The 22895-nt window shown below is 41.9% G+C and overlaps 1 protein-coding gene across 5 annotated transcripts in view; it reads left to right on the top strand.

The window, feature by feature from the left end:
- Nucleotides 1-22895, top strand: part of COBL (cordon-bleu WH2 repeat protein) — a 331678-nt gene that overhangs the window by 171112 nt on the left and 137671 nt on the right. For 4 of the 5 annotated variants that reach the window (XM_072153169.1, XM_072153165.1, XM_072153167.1 and 1 more), the window contains one exon: nt 15491-15685. The exons of the other annotated variant lie outside the window; for it this stretch is intronic. In XM_072153169.1, the coding sequence (XP_072009270.1) occupies nt 15491-15685 (195 nt within the window). The remainder of the gene's footprint in view (nt 1-15490; nt 15686-22895) is intronic. 5 annotated transcript variants of the gene reach the window in all.

The following is a 22895-nucleotide window of genomic DNA, read 5'->3' as shown; positions in this document are numbered from 1 at the left end:
TCAGCCTGTTGGACCATAGTATTTTGTGCCTTCTGAATATTCTCCTGAACTTGAGACCAGAGCGTGTGCAATTTGGATGTAATAGCTTCCGACCGAGGAATATTAGAGACAGGCACAGAAGAAAAGGAGAAACGAGGATGAAAACCATAATTGCAGAAAAACGGAGATACCTGTGTGGACGAACTACAGTGGTTATTAATAGCAAATTCTGCCAACGGAAGGAATTTCACCCACTGGTCCTGACTGTCCGAGACAAAGAGTCGCAGATATTGAATCATCTCCTGATTCATTCTCTCGGACTGACCATTAGACTCAGGGTGAAACGCCGACGAGAACGACAAATTAACTTCCAGTCTAGAACAAAATGCTCGCCAAAATCTGGAAACAAATTGTACGCCCCTATCTGACACAATATCATCTGGTATACCATGGAGGCGTACAATATTCTGTATAAACAATTCAGCCAATTCTTCAGCTGAATGTAACTTTTTTAATGGAACAAAGTGTCCCATCTTAGAGAAACGGTCCACTACCACCCAAATCACAGTATAGCCTTGAGATGCTGGCAGATCAGTGACAAAACCCATAGACACCCATAGACACTTTAGACCATGGCCTGGTGGGAACTGGAAGCGGAAGAAGAGGCCTCTCAGGACGTCTCCTGGGAGTCTTTCCTCGCGCACAGACCTGACAGGCTTGGACAAATGCGTGCACATCATTAGTCATGTGAGGCCACCAGTAACTTCTTTTTAAGAGATCCAAGGTACTCCGCATTCCCGGATGACCTGCCAATACCGAGCAATGTGTCTCCTCCAACACTCTCAAATGACAAGAAAGAGGAACAAATAAATTGCCTTCCGGAAGGTCTTTAGGTGCAGATCTTTGTCCTGCTAAAATTTGAGAGGTGGGAGGAGACAGCTGCCAGCACAACACCTGGAGACAAAATATTACTGTCAGTACCCTCTGGAAGGTCAGGAGTCCCGAAGCTACGGGACAAGGCATCAGCCTTCACATTTTTTGACCCAGGTCGGTAGGTGACCACAAAATTAAAGCGAGAGAAAAACAAGGCCCACCTAGCCTGACGTGAGTTCAAGCGCTTAGCAGTATCCAAATATACTAAGTTCTTATGATCCGTGAGCACAGTTATCGGATGAAGAGCTCCCTCCAAAAAGTGTCGCCAGACTTCAAATGCCCACTTAATGGCAAGGAGCTCTCGATTACCAATATCATAATTCCTCTCACAAGAAGAAAACTTTCTAGAGAAATATGCACAGGGCCTAAGTGAGAGTGGAGGACCCCTGAGACAGCACCTACTCCAACCTCGGAGGCATCTACCTCCACAACAAAAGGTAGAGAGAGGTCAGGTTGAACCAAAACTGGGGCTGACGAGAATGCCGCTTTTAGAGTTTCAAACGCAGAGCAAGCGGCAGGGGACCAATTGTTCGGATCAGCACCCTTACGGGTTAGATCCGTGAGGGGTTTGGCGATCACGGAAAAGTTCTTAATAAAGTTCCGATAATAGTTAGCGAAACCTAAAAAACGTTGTAGGGCCTTAAGATTGGTAGGCCGAACCCAGTCCGTGAGCGCCTGAACCTTACTCGGATCCATCTGTACATCAGAGGGATTAACAACATAACCTAAGAAGGAAACCTTCTGGACGCAAAAGACACACTTTTCCAGCTTAGCGAAGAGGTGGTTTTTGCGCAACCTGGTAAGTACTTGGCGGAGATGTTGCTGGTGAGAAATCATATCAGGAGAGAAAATCAAAATATCGTATAGATACACCACCATAAACACACCAATGTAATCATGAAAGATGGAGTTCATAAACCCTTGGAACACCGCTGGGGCATTACTCAAACCAAAAGGCATAACCAGGTATTCAAAGTGTCCCAAAGGTGTATTAAATGCGGTCTTCCACTCATCCCCTTCCCGGATCCGAATCAGGTTATAAGCCCCTCTGAGATCTAATATAGAGAAAACTTGGGCCCCAGAAACCTGATTTAAGAGATCCGGGATCAAGGGGAGAGGACCTGAGTTTTTTACCGTTATCTTATTTAATTCTCGATAATCAATACACGTCTGTAAACCACCATCTTTCTTCTCAACAAAAAAGAACCCGGCCCCAGTGGGCGACTCAGAGGGACGGATATGTCTCATCAATATAACTCTTCAGTGACTCCCGTTCTGGTACCGAGAGGTTATATATACGACCCTTAGGCAATCTAGCATCAGGAAGAAGGTCAATTTTACAATCAAACTCCCTGTGAGGAAGGACTTGGGACAAGGGTTTTGAAAACACATCAGAGTAATCAGAGAGAAAACCTGGAAGACTCTGATCTTCCGCCACTACTGTACATAATGAAACTCTGGTCAGGTGATCCTTACAGTGAGGACCCCAATGAACCAGCTCCAGAGTTTCCCAACTAATTACCGGATTATGGATCCGGAGCCAGGGTAGACCAAGAATTACATTTTCAGACAAATTTTCCATAACTAGGAAAGAACACCATTCTTCATGCATAGCTCCTACCATAAGCTTTATCTGCGGGGTTCGGAATTTAATCAACCCTGCCTGTAGAGGGGGCAAATCCCCACCTGACATCTGGATAGGAGTGGACAATGGAATCAAAGACATACAAAACTGAGAGACAAAATTATAATCAATTAAATTAGTTGCAGCGCCTGAATCCAAGAAGGCGCGACCAGTACAGGAAACAGATTAAAACTTAACCGTACAAGGTAAATACATTCTAGACACACCTGGGAGTACCTGAGCTCCTAGGCAGTCCCCTCGATTACTGCTTAGGAGCGGAAGTTTTTCCTGCTGCTGCCTCTTGGAACAGGTGTGTATCTGATGATCAGGACTTCCACAGCAGAAACAAAGATGGCGTCTTATTCGATGTTGCTTCCGCTGTGCAGGAGAGATGCTATCCAGCTCCATGGATTCCAATTCTTGACGGCCTGGAGACAGACTGGCCGCTGGCTGACAGTCAGAGGACACCCGAGGTGATCGCCTGGATCTTATGCGACGATCAACTCGGATGACCAGAGTCATAACATCATCTAATGTCTGAGGCTCAGCATAAGCTAAGACTAAGTCCTGTACTCGGTCTGACAGTCCGGACATAAATTGGTCTTTTAGGGCACAGTCGTTCCATTGCGAGTCAGTCACATACTGTCTGAATTGGGCACAATAATCTTCCGCCGTCAATTTTCCCTGACACAGAGATCTAAGGTGGGAAACTGCCAGTGCCCGGCGGTCAGGTTCGTCATAAATCTGGCCTAAGGCAGAAAACAAAGCGTCAAGAGAAGAGCGGGATGGAGATTCAGGTGGGAGAGAAAAGGCCCAATTTTGTGGATCACCGCGCAAAAGAGAAATGACCACGCCCACCCTTTGTGTCTCGCTGCCCGAAGAGTGAGGGCGTAAAGAAAAATAAAGTTTACATCCCTCCCTAAATGAAAAAAATTTCTTACGGTCACCAAAAAACAAGTCAGGGAGAGGAACCTTAGGTTCTGGTGCAGGTGGTGGTGGAGCCTGCGGTGTTGTCTGCCGCGAAACCTGCATTTGAAGACGGGCATACAGACTCTGAACATGCTGAGTTAAGGTCTGGACCTGAGCGACCACAGCTGACAAAGGCTCCATGGAAGGAGTGAATGTTGCAGGTCGGATACAGGATGCAGACCTATATGTGGCCAGTGTTTCTGTTAGGGTTGGGTAACACAGAAGACAGGGGATAGTGTGCCCTGAGCTTGCCCCAACCTCTGTCCCTTCCTGTAGCCCCCCCACGCTAAACCGTGGGGCGACTACTTGAAGACTCGAAATACACTGGATAAGTGTGGGAAGGGAAACACAAACAGACTGACAAACATAAAACACAAAAGAATGGTAAACTAGCCGGAATCACAACGAGAGGGTACGTCAATAACAAAGTCAGAAGGCAAAACGTCAATGTCAAAAACTAGCCGAGGTAACAACGATTCAGATTCAGATACAGAGCGAGTCACACCTAATGCAGCGAGCGAGTGCTGAAGGGTTTTCAAACACTGGCACAGGTGACTAGTGAAGCTGCAATTTATGCAGCCAGAACTCCACCTCCAGAACCTGATAGGAGCTGGGCAGCTACTGGGAATTAACCCCTCATGGTGCAGAACAACTAGGCATCATGCAGAGGTACCACAAGTCCCAGCAGTTCCGAACACAACTCCTAGACAGCGCGAGATCTTAGCAGCCGCTGCCCGGGACAAGAGGTGGAGTTTGCACGGATATGCGCCGGGGGTCGGAGAACGCTGCTGGCACCAGCAGAAGAACCAGAAGTCCCAGCATTCTCCCTAGCTACCCTGACAGCTACTTTTTAGGGGCTCATATTTTTATTAATTTATTTTTTATTTATTCTCATGTTTAAACTTTAGTGTTTTTCACTTTTTTTACTTCTACAAACTTGAACTTGAACCAGCGATGCTCTGATCGCTGGTTCAAATCCAATACACTGCTCTACAATACTTATTCATTGTAGAACAGTATAAACTGTCTGAGCATGCAGACGCATGCATAGACAGTTTACAGTCAGACCCGGAAGGGGTCCAACTGCAAAGAAAATCGGGCAGCCCTGAGGAACTTGACAGACCTCGGGGCTGCCCGGAAGAAGATCGGTTCACCCAGTAAGCGGCATGGGGGATCCGATCCATAGGGGGAACACCCTTATATGCCATGGTCATGCTTGACTGTGGCGTGTAAGGGGTTAACACTTGTTTTTGAGACACCTCTGATCGCGGGTGTTAGCATGCAGTGTCAGCTGTGATATACAGCTGACAGTTGCTGCTTCTGGTGCCGGCTCCGTTCGTGAGCTAGTGCCAGAAGCAGGACGTTATAGCACGTTGCCATGCAGGTAGTATCTTCTCTCAGGGATGTACTATAACGTCCTGGTGTGCGTAGGGGTTAATTAACTGATACTCTCTAGATACAACAAAGTTTGTTTCTTTGCAAAGGCACTTTTCTCCCATATGCAGTCTGTTTGTAGCTAATTGTTTTACAACCTCAGTTAGGTTTGTTGCCTCCTCTTTAACCCTTTAAAGGGAACCTACCACCACGAATCTACCTATAAAGGTAGATCGGGTGGTAGGTGGATGTATGGGACGTGAGGATAGCCCTTTTTAGAGCTAATCCTCACGTCCCCGCTAGCGTCACATAAACTTTATTGCCCTAATATGTTAATTTAATTAAGCGGCTACCGGGGCTTGGAGTAGCCGAACACGAGGCTACACGGCGCGGCTACTCCACGCCCCAGTAGCTGCTTTCCCCCGCCTACCCTGTGATCTTCGGCGCGCAGCTCCTGGCAGCTGCGCGCCCTCGTCCGAGAAGCCGGAGTTCTGCGCATGCGCAGTAACTCCGGCCTCGTTCCCGAGATTGCGCATCTTGGCCGGAGTTACTGCGCATGCGCAGAACTCCGGCTTCTCGGACGAGGGTGCGCAGCTGCCAGGAGCTGCGCGCCGAAGATCACAGGGTAGGCGGGGGAAAGCAGCTACTGGGGCGTGGAGTAGCCGCGCCGTGTAGCCTCGTGTCCGGCTACTCCACGCCCCGGTAGCCGCTTAATTAAATTAACATATTAGGGCAATAAAGTTTATGTGACGCTAGCGGGGACGTGAGGATTAGCTCTAAAAAGGGCTATCCTCACGTCCCATACATCCACCTACCACCCGATCTACCTTTATAGGTAGATTCGTGGTGGTAGGTGCCCTTTAAGGACCCAGCTCATTCTCACCTTAAGGACCCGGACGATTTTTCAAATCTGCCATGTGTCACTATGTGCTATTATAGTAAATAGTTCTATTCTTTAGAATTCTTTAACTTACCGGGGTGATTTTTCAATGTTTTTTCGTAACATGTTGTACTTCAGTTTAGTGGTATATTTCGGTTGAAATGTTTTTCATTTATTCATGCAAAAGAAATTGGTGAAAATTTTGAAAAAGTTGCGACTTTTTGATTTCTAAATGTTATGCACATCACATATTTAGTCTAACCTCCCAAATAGATTACTACCTAACATTACCCATGTGTCTGCTTTATGTTGACATAATTTGTTTTATATTATTTTATTTTATTAGGGTGTTAGATGGCTTACAATTTTCCAGATTTTTATGAAAAGTTAAGATTCAATTATTATAGAAGCCTATTCATATTTATAGGGATTTTAAAAGTTCTATTTATTAGAGACTCCCCACAAAGTACTACATTTTTATTACACTCATCAGACTATTCAAAACAGCCCTTGTTAAGCTTGTTAACCACTTAAGCACTGAACATGAAATAAAACAATATGGAAGTTCCTTACAGAATTTTGGCATTAAAATGTTTATTGAGCCCTAAAAATTACATGTTCATGCAGTATAAAATGAGAAAACACATCTATGTTTTTGTCGTGCAGTTTCTCTCGAGTCATCCAGATGTGGAGGTAAACCACTTTATGGTAGTTTGGGCAGACTTGAAGGACATCCATCAAGCTTTTGGAGGGCAAATTTTGCTGAAACAATTTTCACGCGCTATGTATAATTTGCTGAGCCTATAACATACCAGAACAAAGTATTGAAACACTATTTTGGGTTGTCTATAGCCCATTGATTATAATTTATTAATTTTCTTGGTGGGAATGCAAAAACAAAATCTTCTAATAATGATTTTTTACTTTTATTTTTTGTTTTATACACCGTATGGCATAGATATCATGTTATTTATGTTATGTATCATTACAGCAACATCCTATTTATATAGATTTTTGATGTTTGAATCATTTGGAGAGAAAAAAAATGATGTTGATTGAGCTGTATTAGGGCTTATTTTTTGCAGAATGAGTTTTCCTTTTTATTGGAATCATTGTGGGAAAAATCCTAGTTTCTCGTTTGTATTTTATTTATTTATTTTTTCGTTATTCGCCCTACAGGTTCAGTAATGATTTTATGTTATTATATGGGTTGTTACGGGTGCGGCAATACCATATATGTGCGTATTGTATTGGTGATTTTCACTTTTTTATTGTCAGATTTTTATACTATATGGGGCATTTTGGAGACTTTTATCATTTTTATTTTGTTCTTTTATGTGTCAAATTTTTTTTAGCACTTTTTAATTTTTTTTTTTACTTTGCACTGTAAAAATTTTGGACTGTACATAGTAATAGTGACATATGGCGGTGTATTAGAGTAGTCAGCCTATGTAGATGCATAGGGTGACATGCATAGTGACAGTTGCTGTCAGAAACAGCTGAAGACAATCCAGGGGCGCTTCATCGGGGCATGGTGATCAAGGTGGGGGCCGGTAAGGAAGCCCTATAGGCACCGGGGTCACGTTTGACCCCATTGCCTGTAGCCGGGCTGACAACTATCGGGCTCCTGCACACTGTCACCATTAACAGTTCTTGTGCAGGACAACAATGAACGTCCAGTTGCAAGAGCTACCTACCGACATGGATGTGCATTTTTCGTCCATTTTCAAAAAGAGTGTATCTTATTTTTTGTTTTGTAGTTCGTATAGCATAGAAAACATGTTATTTATGTTCTGTGGGTCAGTACGATTATGCCGTTACTCCATTTATTTTGCTTTTTTATGTTTGAATAATTTTGCTGAATAAAAATGCATTTAGAGAGAAGAACCACTTGTCTTTTAAGAGGCGTAGCATTTAGATTTTTTTTGTTAAATGAGTTTATTATGGCTTATTTTTTGAGTGATGAGTTGTACTTTTTAGGGGAATCATTGTGACTTTTTGATCACTTCTTATTGCTATTTTTGTTTGGTTGGATGAGCAAAAGTCCAAATTTTTTGCATGTTTTTTTATTTTTTTTATGGCGTTCACTGTATGGGTTTAATAAAGATTTTATTGTGCGGGTTGTTACGGATGTGGCGATATGTTATATGTGCCGTTTGTATCGTGATTTTTACTTTATTTTTTATTTGTAGGAGTTTGGCAATTTATGGGGCATTTAGGGGACTTAAATTACTATATAAGTTTTTTATTTGTATATTTTTTTCTACTTTATTTAATCACCATCTTGCAGAAATTGTGCAGTCATAGCTGTCCCCCATCTCCGATCTCTCCTGTCCTAACCATTACAATAATGCCCTCAAAAGTGCTCTGGACGAGGTGGCTGATGACACCCAACTATATGCTTCTGCACTTGTCATATACTTCAGAACACTAGTGACTGTCTCTCTGCCGTCTCTAACATCATGTCCTTCTTGAAACTTAATCTTTCTAAGACTGAACTTATTGTTGTTTCACAATCTACTAACCAACCCAAACCTGACCTCTCCATCTCGGTCGGTGGGGTCACCATAAACCTGAAGCAGCAGGTGTTGTGCTGGACTCCAACTTCTCCTTTGTACTGCATATTCCATCTGTTGCTCACTCATGCCGCATTCATCTCAGAAACATCTCCAGAATCCACCCATTTCTCACAATTGCAAGCTTTGAAATGCTAATTGTCACACTGATTCCCTCTTGACTGTAACTCCCTAACCATCGCTCTTCTTCTCACTAAATTTTCCCCTCTCCAATGCAGCACTTCTTTACCTTTCTGCTCTCATCTCAATCTATTGCCTAACCCGTACACTTCGATCTCCCAATGATGATAGATTATTCTCTACCTTAATTCAAACCTCTTACGTCTCCTGGACATCTCCCAAGATGCACCAATTCTCTGCCCTTCCCTGGACAATCAGACTAATACCCAACCTGCAAAGTTTCAAATGTGCCTATCCATTACATACTGTACCAAGAACAAGAAGAAGTGTCATAACTACCATGAATTGTTAACAATCTTTATTAGAATACATACACAGAACAAGAGACGCAAAAAAGATAAATTAGGGGAGTTTTCCCATCATGAAGTCACCTCGTGTGACATAACATTCCTTGGTCTGTTTATTGACTGACACACCTTGGGAACCTTTTCATCTGACAGGTTGTATAGAGGGTTTTTAATATATACCTATCTATCCTATTGACTTGTGATGTATCTGATCTGTTTACATTATTGTGTACAAAAATTTTTTACATAAACACCGCTTGAATTTGTTACAGCCAGAGGGGTTTGTGATGGTGATTGTATTGTTTTCACCTCATTGAGTCTTTGCAGTGTATACCAGTACACTTTTTAAGTGTTTTTATCTAATAATTTTTTGGTCTCTTGTTCTGTGTATGTATTCTAATAAAGATTGTTAACAATTCTTGATTGTTATGACACTTCTTCTTGTTCTTGCTAAATTATTTATTCTTGTGTTGATGGACCAATAGAGGTAATTATTGTTGTGCAGGACTCTGTATTTTGTCTATCTATTACATACATAACATACATAACATGAACACATAGAATTAAAGGGGTATTCCCACTTCGGCAAATTAATTTCATAATTTGTATGATGATAAATTATACAATTTTCAAATATAGTTCCATTATCAATTCCTCACGGTTGCTAGATGTCTGCTTGTTGTCTTACTTTAGAAAGCTTCTATGTTTACTTCCAATGGAAAGAAATCTGACCATAGTCACACAGGTGTACAGCTCGATAGTATCATAGAGAGTAAATAGAGCTTTATGATATAACGATCTGTGTCAAATAAACAATTAAGCTTTCTATAGCAGGGCAGCAAGCAGGGATCTAGAAAATAGTGAGGAATTGATACAGAAATTATATTGGAAAAATTTTTACATTTTCATTATTCAAACAATATCAATTACTTGTTGAAATAGGAATACCCCTTTAAGGAACTTACATCATTGCATAATGTTCATTCAGCACATGGCCTATTAGTCTATAAAAAAAAACTCACCTTTCTGTTGCCTCTCGCAGGTCCTTTTCAGTCTTCTGAAACTCCGTCTCTGTCTTCGGATCCCAGTTGTGTTGCACACACCATAATGTCAAACGTCATAATAGTGTGTGCGCTGCCATCGGCACACACTGTGATGTCAGCAAGTGACTGACGTCATGGTATGTGCGACATCAGCACGCAGGTACCCAGAGACGGAGCTTCAAAGACAGAAGAGGACCAGTGGGGGGGATCAGAAAGGTGAGTACACAGTTTGTTGTCACACTCCTGGGAGTGTGGAGAATCTCTTTGGAAAGAGTCTGTGGACCCTCTGGTAAGAGACCCGCGGTGGCAGCCAAGGTAACAAATGCAGGAAACCCTGGTAACGCTGGTACGGACTGAAGACAAAGCTGGGCTGGAACCCTGGAAGGCACAGCAGAAGCACAAGATGGCAGGAGTATAGGATGGCTGGAAGTCACCGCTGGGCTGGAACCCTGGAAGGTACAGCAGGAGCACAAGATGGCAGGAGGACACCACCGGGCTGGAACCTTGGAAGGTACAGCATGAGCATAGGATGGACGGAGCATGGGAAAGGACCACAGGATACACAGGAATGGACCACAGGATAAACAGGAAAGGACCACAGGATACACAGGAACGGACCACAGGATACGCAGGAACGGACCACAGGATACACGACCAGAAACACAGGGTTCACGGGAACATGCTGGAGACACACAGGAGGCTTTCACTTCAGAGGAAATTACTTGAAGATCCGGCAGGGAATGCTGGGAGCCGCCGGATTATATAGCAGACCTGGAAATGCCAGCGCCAATCAGGAGGATGCTGGCCCTTTAAATCTTGAAGAGCAGACGCGCACGCGCCCTAGAGACCTGGTACGCACACTGCCTGGCAGATCGGAAAGCGGGCTTGTCGACAGTTGAGTCTGGGGACCTGGTAGCCACGTCGCCACGGAGAGGGGCACGGGTGTACCCACAATCTGTGATATGGTTCGCAGGACATTTTTTTTTTTTAATAGGCTGGGGATAGGGGGCTGCTGGCTATATAAAGGAGGGCAGGCACTGGCTTTATACTAAGTTGTAGGCACTGGCTATATACTAGGGGGCAGGGGCTGCTGGCTATATACTAGGGGGCAGGGGCTGCTGGATATATACTAGGGGGCAGGAGGCTGGCTATATACTAGTGGGCAGGGGGCTGCTGGCTATATACTAGGAGGCAGGGGGCTGGCTATATACTAGGGAGCAAGCACTGGCTGTATACTAGGGGGCAGGGACTGGCTTTATACTGTGGGACTGCTGGCTATATACTCTGGGGCTGCTGGGTATATACTGGGGGGTTGCTGGCTATATACTGGGGAACATGTGCTGACTGAATATATACTGGGTGCAATGCATTTCCCGCCCTTGGTTTATACTTGAGTCAATAGGTTTTCCCAGTCATTTGTGTTAAAATTAGGAACCTCGCCTTATACCCAGGTCGGCCTCTACTTGAGCATATACGGTAGTTATGTTCTTGTACATAGGGGGCAGTATTATAGTGGTTATGGCACACAAAAATCGGAAGGTCCATCAGCATCAGGCAAAGGGTTGGTAAAATCAGGAAAAAAATTTTATTGAAAAAACATCAAAGTTAAAAGTGATCACAGGGAAAAACACAGGTTACGCGTTTCAGACCCCATCCGTGGGTCCTTAGTCATACCTCAAAGTTGAAAAATGTGGAGACCAGGTATATAGAGGAAAAGGAAGCACGTGATCAGAAGGTGCTCCACCTCTACACACCAGCTGTCCACAGTGATAGCTAACGAGTAGCTGCAGAATAAGCAAAAACAAACAGGTATACCAGTTGTTATGCAAAATACAAAATCACCTCAAATGACATATAATACAGTGGAAATATTGCACAGCAGGAGGGGGACAATGGCAGTTCAGGAAAAATTGTCAATGCAAAGAAAACCTGTATCAAGAAATCAAATGCATAATTTGAATGAAAACACAAGGTAGGTGTGAACAGGGGTCAAGACCATGCATATGAAAAAGGGTAAAAAAATATATAAATGCAAAGGTTTGTGTCAGTAAATGTACAAAAGATCGCTTTTGTAATTTAAACCTAGCGGATGTCTAGTACAGAGAGTTAGAATCCACTTTGCTTCTTTAGTGTGCAATTCTTTAATTCTATCTCCACCTCTTTTGCTGGCTGGAATGTGGTCTATTGCAGTAATTTTAAGGCTGGCCATATTGCCGCCATGGGAATCCCTGAAATGTTTCGACAAGCCTGTAATATTGCGGGTACTAGCCACTGTCTTGGGATTGGCTCCCGTAATGTGCTCGGATATGCGATCCTTTAACTTTCTGAAAGTGCACCCGACATACTGCAATCTGCAGGTGGTGCATTCAGCCAAGTAAACTACAAAGGTGCTTTCACAATTCAGGTGACGGGTGAGCTTGAAGTCTTTTTTAGTAACTGTAGAATAAAAGGAATAAATTGCATAAATTTACAAATGTTGCAGCGGGAACCACCGCAACAAAAACTTCCTTTATACATAAGCCAGGTAGTGACAGAGGTATTATTGGAGAAAAAATTAGGGGATAAAGAGGAAGCTAAAGTAGGAGATCGCCTCGAGACACAAGTTATGCCATTAGATAGAATGTTTTTTATTACCGTGTCAGTTTCTAAAAATTTTTCTTTATGATGTTCGTTATCTGTGGATACTGCATAGAAAATTGTGTACTGAACACAGGTCGATTGGCATAAGAAGCAGCAGAATTTTGTGCTTTTTCAGCAAGATAATGTGAACGTGGCTTAAGATTGACTATGCGTTTGGCCCAATGCATATTGCCGGTGAGTATCCTCTTTGATGTAGACGTGAGGACATAGTGTGGCATTCTGACTGATAGGCAGTTTCGGTAGATGAGGCTCTTTTTGCCCGAATGAATTCGCCAATAGGCAAATTTCGGATTGTGTGACGGGGATGACAGCTCTCTGCCCTGAGCGTGGTGTTGCCACTATTGGGCTTGCGGTATAGGCTGGTATGAATAACCCCTTGCGATGTATCTCCAACCAAATGAACATCAAGAAATGAAATAGTGGAGCCCCCAAATTCAAAAGTAAAACGTAAATTGAGGGAATTGCAGTTTATATGTGAAACGAAATCGATGGCTGCCTCCTGGGGACCAGACCAAACCAGGAGGCAGTCATCAATATATCTGCCATACCATTTGATGAAATGAGTGAATGGATTATTAACGTTATACAGGTATCTCTCCTCCCAAGTTGCCATGTATATATTGGCCAAGGAAGGAGAGAACCGTGCACCCATAGGGCAGCCAGAAACTTGTAAGTAAAAATGATCATCAAAAATGAAAAAATTATTCTGCAATAAAAACATGAGAACTTGTACAATATAAAGTTGAAGTTCTGAGCTGTAGGAGCTCTAATTTTCCAGATGATGTGAAACAGCTTCGGCTGCAAGGTGTTGAGGAATACTCGTGTATAACGATGTGACATCGCAGGAAAGCCATGAGTCCGATTCACTCCAAGAGAGGTGGTCGGTGACAGCCAGAATAGATATTGTGTCCTTGATGTAGCCTGGTAGTCGGGTGACTAACGGTTGAAGCAGGCTATCCAACCAGGAGCTCATTCTTTCCGTTAAAGAGTTTGTGCATGATACAATAGGACGAAAAGGTGGAGGGAATGGATTCTTATGCATCTTGGGTAGCATATAGAAATATGGACAAGAAAAATTATCTGGTAGAAGAAAGTCGGCCATCTGCTTGTTGAAAAAACCCAAATGCAAGCCTTCAGTGATGAGATTCTCCATAGAGGATTTGATTTGTAATGTAGGATCAGATGATAAATGACGGTAAGTGTGAGAGTCCTCCAGCATGATATGTGCTTGTTGTCTATAAAGTTCTTTGTCTAGAACTACCACTGTGCCACCTTTATCGGATGGACGAATGGAAATGTATGGATTATTCCTTAGTTCACGAATCGCCCTCAATTCATGAGAGGTGAGGTTGTTAGTAGACTTTTCTTCTATCTCTGAATAAAGACGCTTTAAATCCTTCTCAACTGCTTCTTGAAAATCATCCATAATTGGTGCTCTTGAATTAATGGGATAAAAGGATGAGTTGGTAGTAGTAATAACATTGGAGGTATCAGTGATATGCCCAAAAGTGCAATTAGGATCTTGGTGATAGTCCTGTAATGACATTAGATTGAGCAAGGACATATGTTCCTGGAAAGGGGAGGACAAAGCAAAATTGTTGTTGCCTAATTCATTTAAAGCAAAATTGGTGTCAAAAGGAATCTTGGATGTGACATCTTGACTAGAAAAAAAGTGTCTTTTGACAGTGAGTAAGCGGATAAATTTATTCACATCCATAAGAGTGGAGAAAAAATTAATGTTGGTAGTAGGCGAAAATCCCAAGCCTTTTGACAGAACCTTCAATTGGGAATATGTTAGGTTACATGCCGACAAATTTATCACACTTGAAAAATTATTATTTGTTAATTCTTCGTTATTTTTGGTGTTTGTCGGGTTGTGTATTGGCTTGCGACTGCGGTGCTTTCTCCCTGCCCTCCTCGTTTTTTTGAAGTGTTTGGAGCAGCTGCTTTGGGGGGATTGGCTGTAGTTGTCGTGGGAGGACCGTTTTTTGATGAGGAATTAATGTTAGTGACAGCCGAGTTGTTTTTGTCATTGTCCGGATTTGTGTCAGAATCGTAGTCTGTGGATGAGAACGATACTTTGCTCGCTGACCGTGGTTTGCGCGAGCGATTGTGTAGAATGGTTCGTGGTCTCCTATGTTCCATGGTGTATACCTTGTTCTCAGCATAGTCCAGGCTGTCACGAGTGAACTTGGATTTTTTAGTTTCAATAATTTAAGCTTCTTGCGCTTCAAGATGCGAATTGATTTTCTGGACAGTTTCATCAAATTGGCTTGTAGTAATGGTTTGTTTAATTTAAGTAGACAACAAATTAATTTTAGTTTGGGTTTCCTCCAAAATTTTACGTTCCTGCTGTATGATAAGGGTCATCAATTGGAAGGAGCAGTCAGTTAATGCTTGATTCCAACGAAGGGTGAATTCTTCGTCATTTGGAGTGGTGGGAAATTTTCTTATGCGTAATCCACGAGGAATCATTTCCTTATCTAGGTAATTTTGTAAAGTGGTATGATCCCACCATACACGTAGACGAGTGTGGTTATAGTGGTTATATTTTTTGTACATAGGGGCAGTATTATAGTAGTTATATTCTCATATATTGCAGGCACTTTTACAGTATTTATATTTTTATACATAGGAGCAGTATTTTCGTAGTTATGTTATTGAACATAGGAATCACATCCACATTATAGTAGTAATATTCTTATACTTAGGAATAATATTATGACATATTTATATTTGTGGACAAAAGCAATCATCTATGTTTGGGGGGATTTATCCCTTGCCTTCTTCTCAGGCAGTGTACATACCCCCATGACCTTCTCTTTGTAAACAACTTGTACCCTCATGTCACCCTCTTCTCCTTATATGCTGCACGTATTCTGATTTTACTGGTGTGGTGACTTACCTACCTTGGTATTTGCTTACTAACCATTTTACTGCTTTTACTTTTATATATAGACTGATTATTAGTTGATACCTAACATATGTTCTAATTTCTTGTACAGGGCTTTTCAACTGCTCCGAGTTCCCCGTCTGTAAATACACGTCCTATTGCACTTGGTGCATCATTGTCGCTCGGCAATATTTCAGGGATTGATGTTAGACCTGAGGTAAAGAAGCGCAGAGCACCTCCTCCACCAAAACCAGCAACCCCAATAGTTTCTGTTGAAAAAGCCCTTGAAAACGTCTCAACTGATCAGGTATGCTATTATTTAGTATTGTGATGCAGCATAAGTTAAGGGTAGTGATAGACATGAAAAAAGAGTAAAGTGCACTTAATAGGTTGCATCACTTGAGTCCTCTCAGTCTAATACACAAGAACCAAGTCCTTGGTATTTGTATTACAGGTTTAATACTGTCTTCCCGACTGGTTTTGCCAGAAGGGCCACAAGGGTTGACTGGAAATGCAACCTACTTGGAGTTTTCTCAGGGGCCTACTGCCCTCTTGGCAATTACATACCTCCCAACGGAACTGGATTCGGTGGGACAGTCCCGTTTTTTCACCTCTGTCCCTCCATCATGGCTGGGAGAATGTCCCGGATATTCCCTTCAGGTCCCGCACTGACTGTGGTACCTGGAGCACAGCCCTACACCTCCCCTAGGAGGTAGTGCCCTCTCTGCACGCAGTGTTCCCTGGCCCCCATCCCCCCAGGTATGTTCTATCACTGGAACTCCAGACAGACACAAGATGCTGCTACATGCTGAAGCTCCAGTGTTATCTCAGGGCATGGATCCAGGTAAAATGAGTGGCAGTGCAGAGAGTGACGCCCTCTGCTCTGCCACTACACAGCAGCCCTCGGAGGAATGAGCCTTGTTGCAGGCTACACCTGACAAGCTCTGCTTCCACGTGTCTAAGTGCAGCAGCAGCAGGTCCTTGCCCCCTTCCACACAGAATATCAGCCCATGAAGGCAGGAGATGTAGGAGTGCTGGGAGTGTGCAGCTGCTGCAGTATGATGTCAGGTACTTTTGTACTCCTGTGACTGCTACATATATCCCAATGGAGCAGAACGGTCATGTGCGTCCGTCTGCTCCATTACACTGACGGACCGGTGAGGGGTACCTGGGACCCCATCTGACCCCTCGTTTTTGTGATCTGTGGGGGTCTCATCACTTAGACCCCCACCAATCAGCAAGTTAGGCCTTATCCTCTGGTTAGGGCCTAACTTGTAAACGTAGGAAAATCCCTTCAATTCCTTAACCCCTTAATGACCGCCTTATCGGCTTTTTACGGTGGTCATTAAGGGTACTTTTTCTTACGCGTACGCCTTTCTACGGCGTCAGAAGAAGATTTTGGGACACCGGGTCCTGCAAGTGCCGGTGTCGGGCTGTGATCTTACAGCCCAGACCCGGCACTAACACCCGGGATCGGACCCCCCCCCCCCCCCTGGTGTGCTTACCGGGGGATCTGATCGGCCCTGCTGCTGCCCCCGGGTCCGGCAAGTGACACGGGGCTTCGGGCTCCTCTTCCCGCCGTGTTCTGCCTTCCTGGCAGGACCCGGCTGTAAGTAACTGAGCATGTAAAATGTAAAAAAGTAAAAAAAAAAAAAGATGAAATCATTTTATTATATAATTAAATAAATAAATAAATAAAATAAAAGTCCCATAATCTCCCCAGTTACACATGAAATGCAAATAAAGTATATAAAACACAAAAACACGTACATATTTGGTATCACCACGTCCGTATCAATCTGTACAATAAATCTAAATCAATATTGAACCCGCTCGGTGAACGACGTAAAAAAAAAACTTGAAAAACTTCCTGTAATATACAATTTTTCATCAAACACCATCACAAAAAATGTTCTAAAAAGTGATCAAAAAAAGTTACGTTCCCTAATATGATACGACTGAAACGAACAACTCTTTTCACAAAAAATAAGCCCTCAACCAGATCTGACAACAGAAAAATACGGAAGTTATGGCCCTAAAAAGTTGTCAATAGTAAAAACAATGCGATATTCTCCAATATTGGTTTTGCTCAGGAAAATTGAGCAAAGATAAGAAAAACTATATAAATGAGGTAACACCGCAATCGTAGTGAACCAGAGAATAAAGATAAAATATTATTTTTATGTTACGGTGAACGTGGGGAGAAAAAATGCTAAAAATCCAAAATAAAAATTGATGATTTTGTTTGTGTCCCCCTTGAAATAGTTAATAAAATCTCATGAATAAGCTATAGACCCCCAAAATGAATTATCTATACATATGAATAAGCTATCATATGTTTGCATTACCAAAAAAAATAAAAATGTATAGGTTGTATAATGTGACAATACAAATCTGCTGTGAATGGCGCTGCTTTCATTCTATGCCCGGCCGTGCGCCCGTACAGCAATTTACCACCACATATGGGGTATCAGTACACTCGGGAGGAATTGGGCATCAAACGTTGCAGTGCGTTTCATCATTTAATTTATTCTGAAACACTTAAAGGGTTAATGGACTTAATAGAAGTTGTTTTACATACGTTGAGGGGTGAAGTTTCTATAGTGGGGTAATTTATGGGGTTTTACTATTATTTAGGCCTCTCAAAGTCACTTGAAAGCTGAGTTGTCCCTCAAACTGTGAGTTTTGGCAATTTTCATTAAAGTGAGAAAAATGGCATCTAAAGTTCTGCACCTCATAACATCTTAGAAACATGAGAGGATGCAAAAAATATCATCTCAACATAAAGCAGACATTCCGTAAATGTTAATTATCAAGCTTTTTGGGTAGTTTTACTTCCTGTCTGGAAAGCAGAACATTTCAAACTTGAAAATGAAGAATTTTTACAAACTTTTGCCAAATTTTCACTTTTTTTCAGAACGAATCGCAAAACGTATCACTTAAATTTTATAACTAACATGAAGTACAATGTGTCACGAGAAAACATTCTCAAAATCACCCGGATATGTTAAAGCGCTCCGAAGTTATAACCAATTATCGTGAGACATGTCAGATTTGAAAAATCGAGTCTTGTCATTGAGCTGAAAACTAGTGTCGGTGATAAGGGGTTAAGGACACAGCCTAAAATGGCCTTCAGGACACAAGCCTATTTTTCAGACCTGACATGTATCATTTTGTTTGATAATAACTTCAGAACACATTAACTTATCTATGTTATATTGAGATTGTTTTTTCTTGACACACTGTGCTGTATGTCAGTGGTAAATGTTAGTTGATATGATTCATGTTTTTTTTATTAAAAAGTGGGAAGTGTAGCAAAAAATCAAAAAAATCTGCAATTTTTCTAATTTAACATGTTTTTTTTTTTCAGACAGACAATCTTACCATCCAAATTACTTAATAAATAGCATTTACCATAGCTCTGCATTATATTGTAATAACTTTGTAAACATTCTTAAATTTTTCTAGGATGTTAGCAGACTTACAATAGTAACAGCAATTTATAGGAAAATTTGGAAACCGTGTTTATGGACTATTGCAATTAAGAAAGAGCTTTTTAAAAGACTTTGCAATAAAAAACCATCACAAATGACTTCATTTTCAGAAATGCTCCCATCCAGCTTTTCAAAACCACTTTTAGAAAAGTTCAAAAACTTTTTAACCCTTTCGGTGTTTCACAGGAATTAAAGAGAAATAGAAGTAAAATTTTGAAAAATAATTTTTTTCACTAATATATTAATTTAGGCCTAAAATGTACAAATTTAGGAAAAAACACACACCCCATTTTATTGCACAATTCCTCCTGAGCACGGAAATACCCCACATGTGGGTGTAAACTGCTTTTAGGGCATATAGCAGGGCACAGAACAGAGCGAGCACCATTTGGTTATGAGTGGGTAGATTTTCCTGAAACTGTTTTAGGCCACCATCATTCATTTACAAAGACTCTGGGGAATGGGAACATTTCAAAATCCCAAAAAGTGACCCCATTTTGGAAACTACACCCCTGAAGGAATTTATTAAGGGGTACAATGGCCTTTTCTACCCCCTCTGTGTTTCACAAAAATTAAAATAATATGGAAGTCAAATTTTTTTAAATAATTTTTTTCACTAATATATTAATTTAGGCCTAAAATGTACAAATTTACAATGGGTTGTAGGAAAAAGCACACACCCCATTTTATTGCACAAATCCTCCTGATCACAGAAATACCCCACATGTGGGTGTAAACTGCTTTTAGGGCATATAGCAGGGCACAGAACAGAGCCCCAACAAGCACCATTTGGTTATGAGGGAGTAAATTTTCCTAAAAGTTTTATGTCACACCTTTCATTTACAAAGACTTTTGGGAATGAAAACAGTTAAAAACCCCAACAAGTGACCCCATTTTGGAAACGAAACCCTTAAAGGTTTCCAGGATAAAGCAATAGTGACTTATAGGCCCCATTCCACACTTATAGTAGATTTGAGCTAACAGAATAATGTAACACCACGATAAGTTACCTTATTGAAAACAACACCCAGAAAGCAAAATTTATTCATCTAGGGGTATAATGAAAGTTTTTAGCGCTAGTAAAATTAAATCCAGGCAAAATCTATTTGCACATGTTGTGAAGAACACTTGTTCCTTCTGTATTCATCTAGGGGTATAATGAAATGAAATGTGGTTTTAAATTTTAGGTATAATATCAATTTGTAAATGGCCAACATTGCAATGAAATTTTGGGCATGTTTGTTCAGGATCATGTAAAAATAACAAAGATGACAAAATAACAATAAAATTAATATTCCAGGGAAGTATGGTAAGCGCGGAAACCGTCTTTGATGCACAACCCTGGCTTATCTGGGCAAGTGTCGCATTGATAACCGGTATCTTTGCGTGTTCCCTCCTTGTTACACACACAGTATTTTTTGTATGCCCGTCTTTTCTTTTCTGTGGGGGGGATCTCAGATGGGAAATGTTGTCCTGGCACAATTCTGCTGTCGTGACTAGTATGGGATGTTCTCTCACCCTCTGGGAACAGTAATTGCTTTATTACTTGTTCTTGGTATGCCAAGTATGTTACTTGTTGGCGGGTCTTGCAGTAAATGATAAAAGAATTATACAATGCAGTTTGCACTAAATGCACTGAAACCTTTTTGTACCAAGTGCGGGACTTGCGAATCGCATTATATGGCTGTAGCATTTGATCAGCTAGATCAGCCCCTCCCATGTGTTGGCTGTACTCCTGTATGCAGACTGGCTTGAGGACTGTGGCATTGGCTCCTCTAACAGAGACAGGGGTGCTGTAATCTGCATGGATAGATGTGAGGACAAACACATCTCTCTTGTCCTTATATTTTGTCAGCATGATGTTACTCTGACACAAGGACTTGCTTTCACCCCGTCTCATTTTAAGGTCCACCAGATTTTTTGGGAGGCCTCATTGATTCCTCCTAATTGTTCCGCAGGCCACTGTTCCTTTTTCAAGGAGGCACTGAAAGAGAGGGACACTTGTATGGAAATTATCTATGTAAAGGTGATAGCCTTTACCCATCAGGGGGAATAAAAGATCCCATACAATTTTACCGCTTGTGGTTAGGACAGGGGGGCACTCAGGTGGACAGATCTGGGAGTCCTTTCTAGCTCTTTTGCTTGGCAGATATTGCCAACATTTAAGCCTACCTCTAAAAAGTACAAGTGACTCGTCGATGGCTACATTTTTTTGTGGGGTGTAAACTTCCATAAATTTCTCATTAAAATGAGTCACTACTGGCCTAATTTTGTACAATCGGTCTTGGGCATGGTCACCAGCAGCAGGACACTGACTGTTATCACTGTAATGCAGAAATTTTAACAGCGCCTCAAAACGTGGTCTTGTCATTACAGCCCTGTACATTGGTGTGTGGTATAAAACGTCACTGGACCAATATGACCGGATGCTAGGCTTTTTAACAAGTCCCATATTAAGAAAGAGCCCCCAGAATTTTTTTAATTCTGTGGCATTAGTGGGGTGCCAACTCTGGTTTCTAGCATAATAAGATGTGAGGTGACCGGCCAGAAACTGTACTGCATACAGATTTGTCTGTGTAACCATTAGGTCTACAAATTCCTCTGTAAAATTTTTTTTAAAAATATCAAGTTCCTTGTACCCATCTGTATTAATATTTATTCCTGGGTTGGAACTGAATGCTGGAATTTGGGGAGAAAACATATTTGGGGGCTCCCAACCTGGGTCACTTGACTGCTCTTCACTCTGTCTATTGCGCCTTTGTGAGGGCTCATCATTGTCACTAGAGGAGGACATTAGAAAGTGTTCTTCATCACTTGCAGTGTCTGTATCTGAACACATGAAGGCATAGGCCTCGTCCGCAGAATACACCCGTTTAGCCATGCTAGAAACTATATATTTTTTTTTTTTTTTTTTTTTTTTTAGTATTTTTTTAATAGTTTTTTTAATTTTATGGTAAAACAAAAACCTAACTGAAACGTCAGCGCAGGAAGGGATACAAACGCTGAAGATCTATGTAGGTGTAAGTATATGTAATAACGTACAATTTTATATACTGCTTTTGTGTATACAGTATATATCCCTAACCGCTAGCCCTGATCACTAACCCTAATCGCTGACCCTAATCACTATAGATATTCAGCAGCCCTAATTACTAGCCCTAATCACTGTCCTTACTCACTGGCCCTAATCACTAGCCCTAATCACTAGCCCTAATCACTAGCCCTGATCACTAGCCCTGATCACTATCCCTGATCACTATCCCTAATCACTATCCCTGATCACTATCCCTGATTATTAGTCCTAATCACTAGCCCTGATCACTAGCCATAATTACTAGCCCTGATCACACAAAAAAAAAATGACAGCTCCGGCTGTCACACTGAATAAAGATGAAGAACAGGGGTGTGGAGGGGGGCGGATTGGGTTTTGGGGGGTATTTGTTTGTGAGGGGGCACTTTCCACACACTGAGGGGACAGAGCTTCGGTTCACGGCTCTGTTCCTGTCACTTCTGTCACAAAATATGACAGAATCAGACCCGGGAACCAGCTCTCCCCTCCCTCTTTAACAGTGATTGGTCAGGCTGGATCCCCTGACCAATCACAGTGATCGTCGGGCAGGGACAGCTGTGATAGGTCCCTGGCCTGATGTCCGTGACGATCCGCTGTCGTTGGCAGCTGTCGTCACGGACTTGTCACCATGTGTTTACACATGGTTACAGTTTTAATGTATGAAGATATAGATCATCTTTTTGCGCGAAGTACCCGCGGAAAAAAACGATCTATATCGTCTAGCGTCGCTAACGTGTTAAGTAAACAGCCTTAAGAGACCAAAAGTGTAATTTTTCCGGTATTACATGACCTCATTAATGATACATTAATACCATTTTGAGGACTATATGATCTTTTGATTGCTTTATATTCAAATTTTAATGTGTCGCACAATGGAAAAAAATGGGGTTTGGACATTTGGGTGTTATTTTCTGACTTTTGGAGAATTAATGGAAGGACACCCTGTCTGCCAG

Source organism: Engystomops pustulosus, chromosome 5 (assembly GCF_040894005.1).
Source record: "Engystomops pustulosus chromosome 5, aEngPut4.maternal, whole genome shotgun sequence".
In the NCBI taxonomy this organism is placed as follows: domain Eukaryota; kingdom Metazoa; phylum Chordata; class Amphibia; order Anura; family Leptodactylidae; genus Engystomops; species Engystomops pustulosus.
This window is presented reverse-complemented; position numbering and strand designations above follow the sequence as displayed.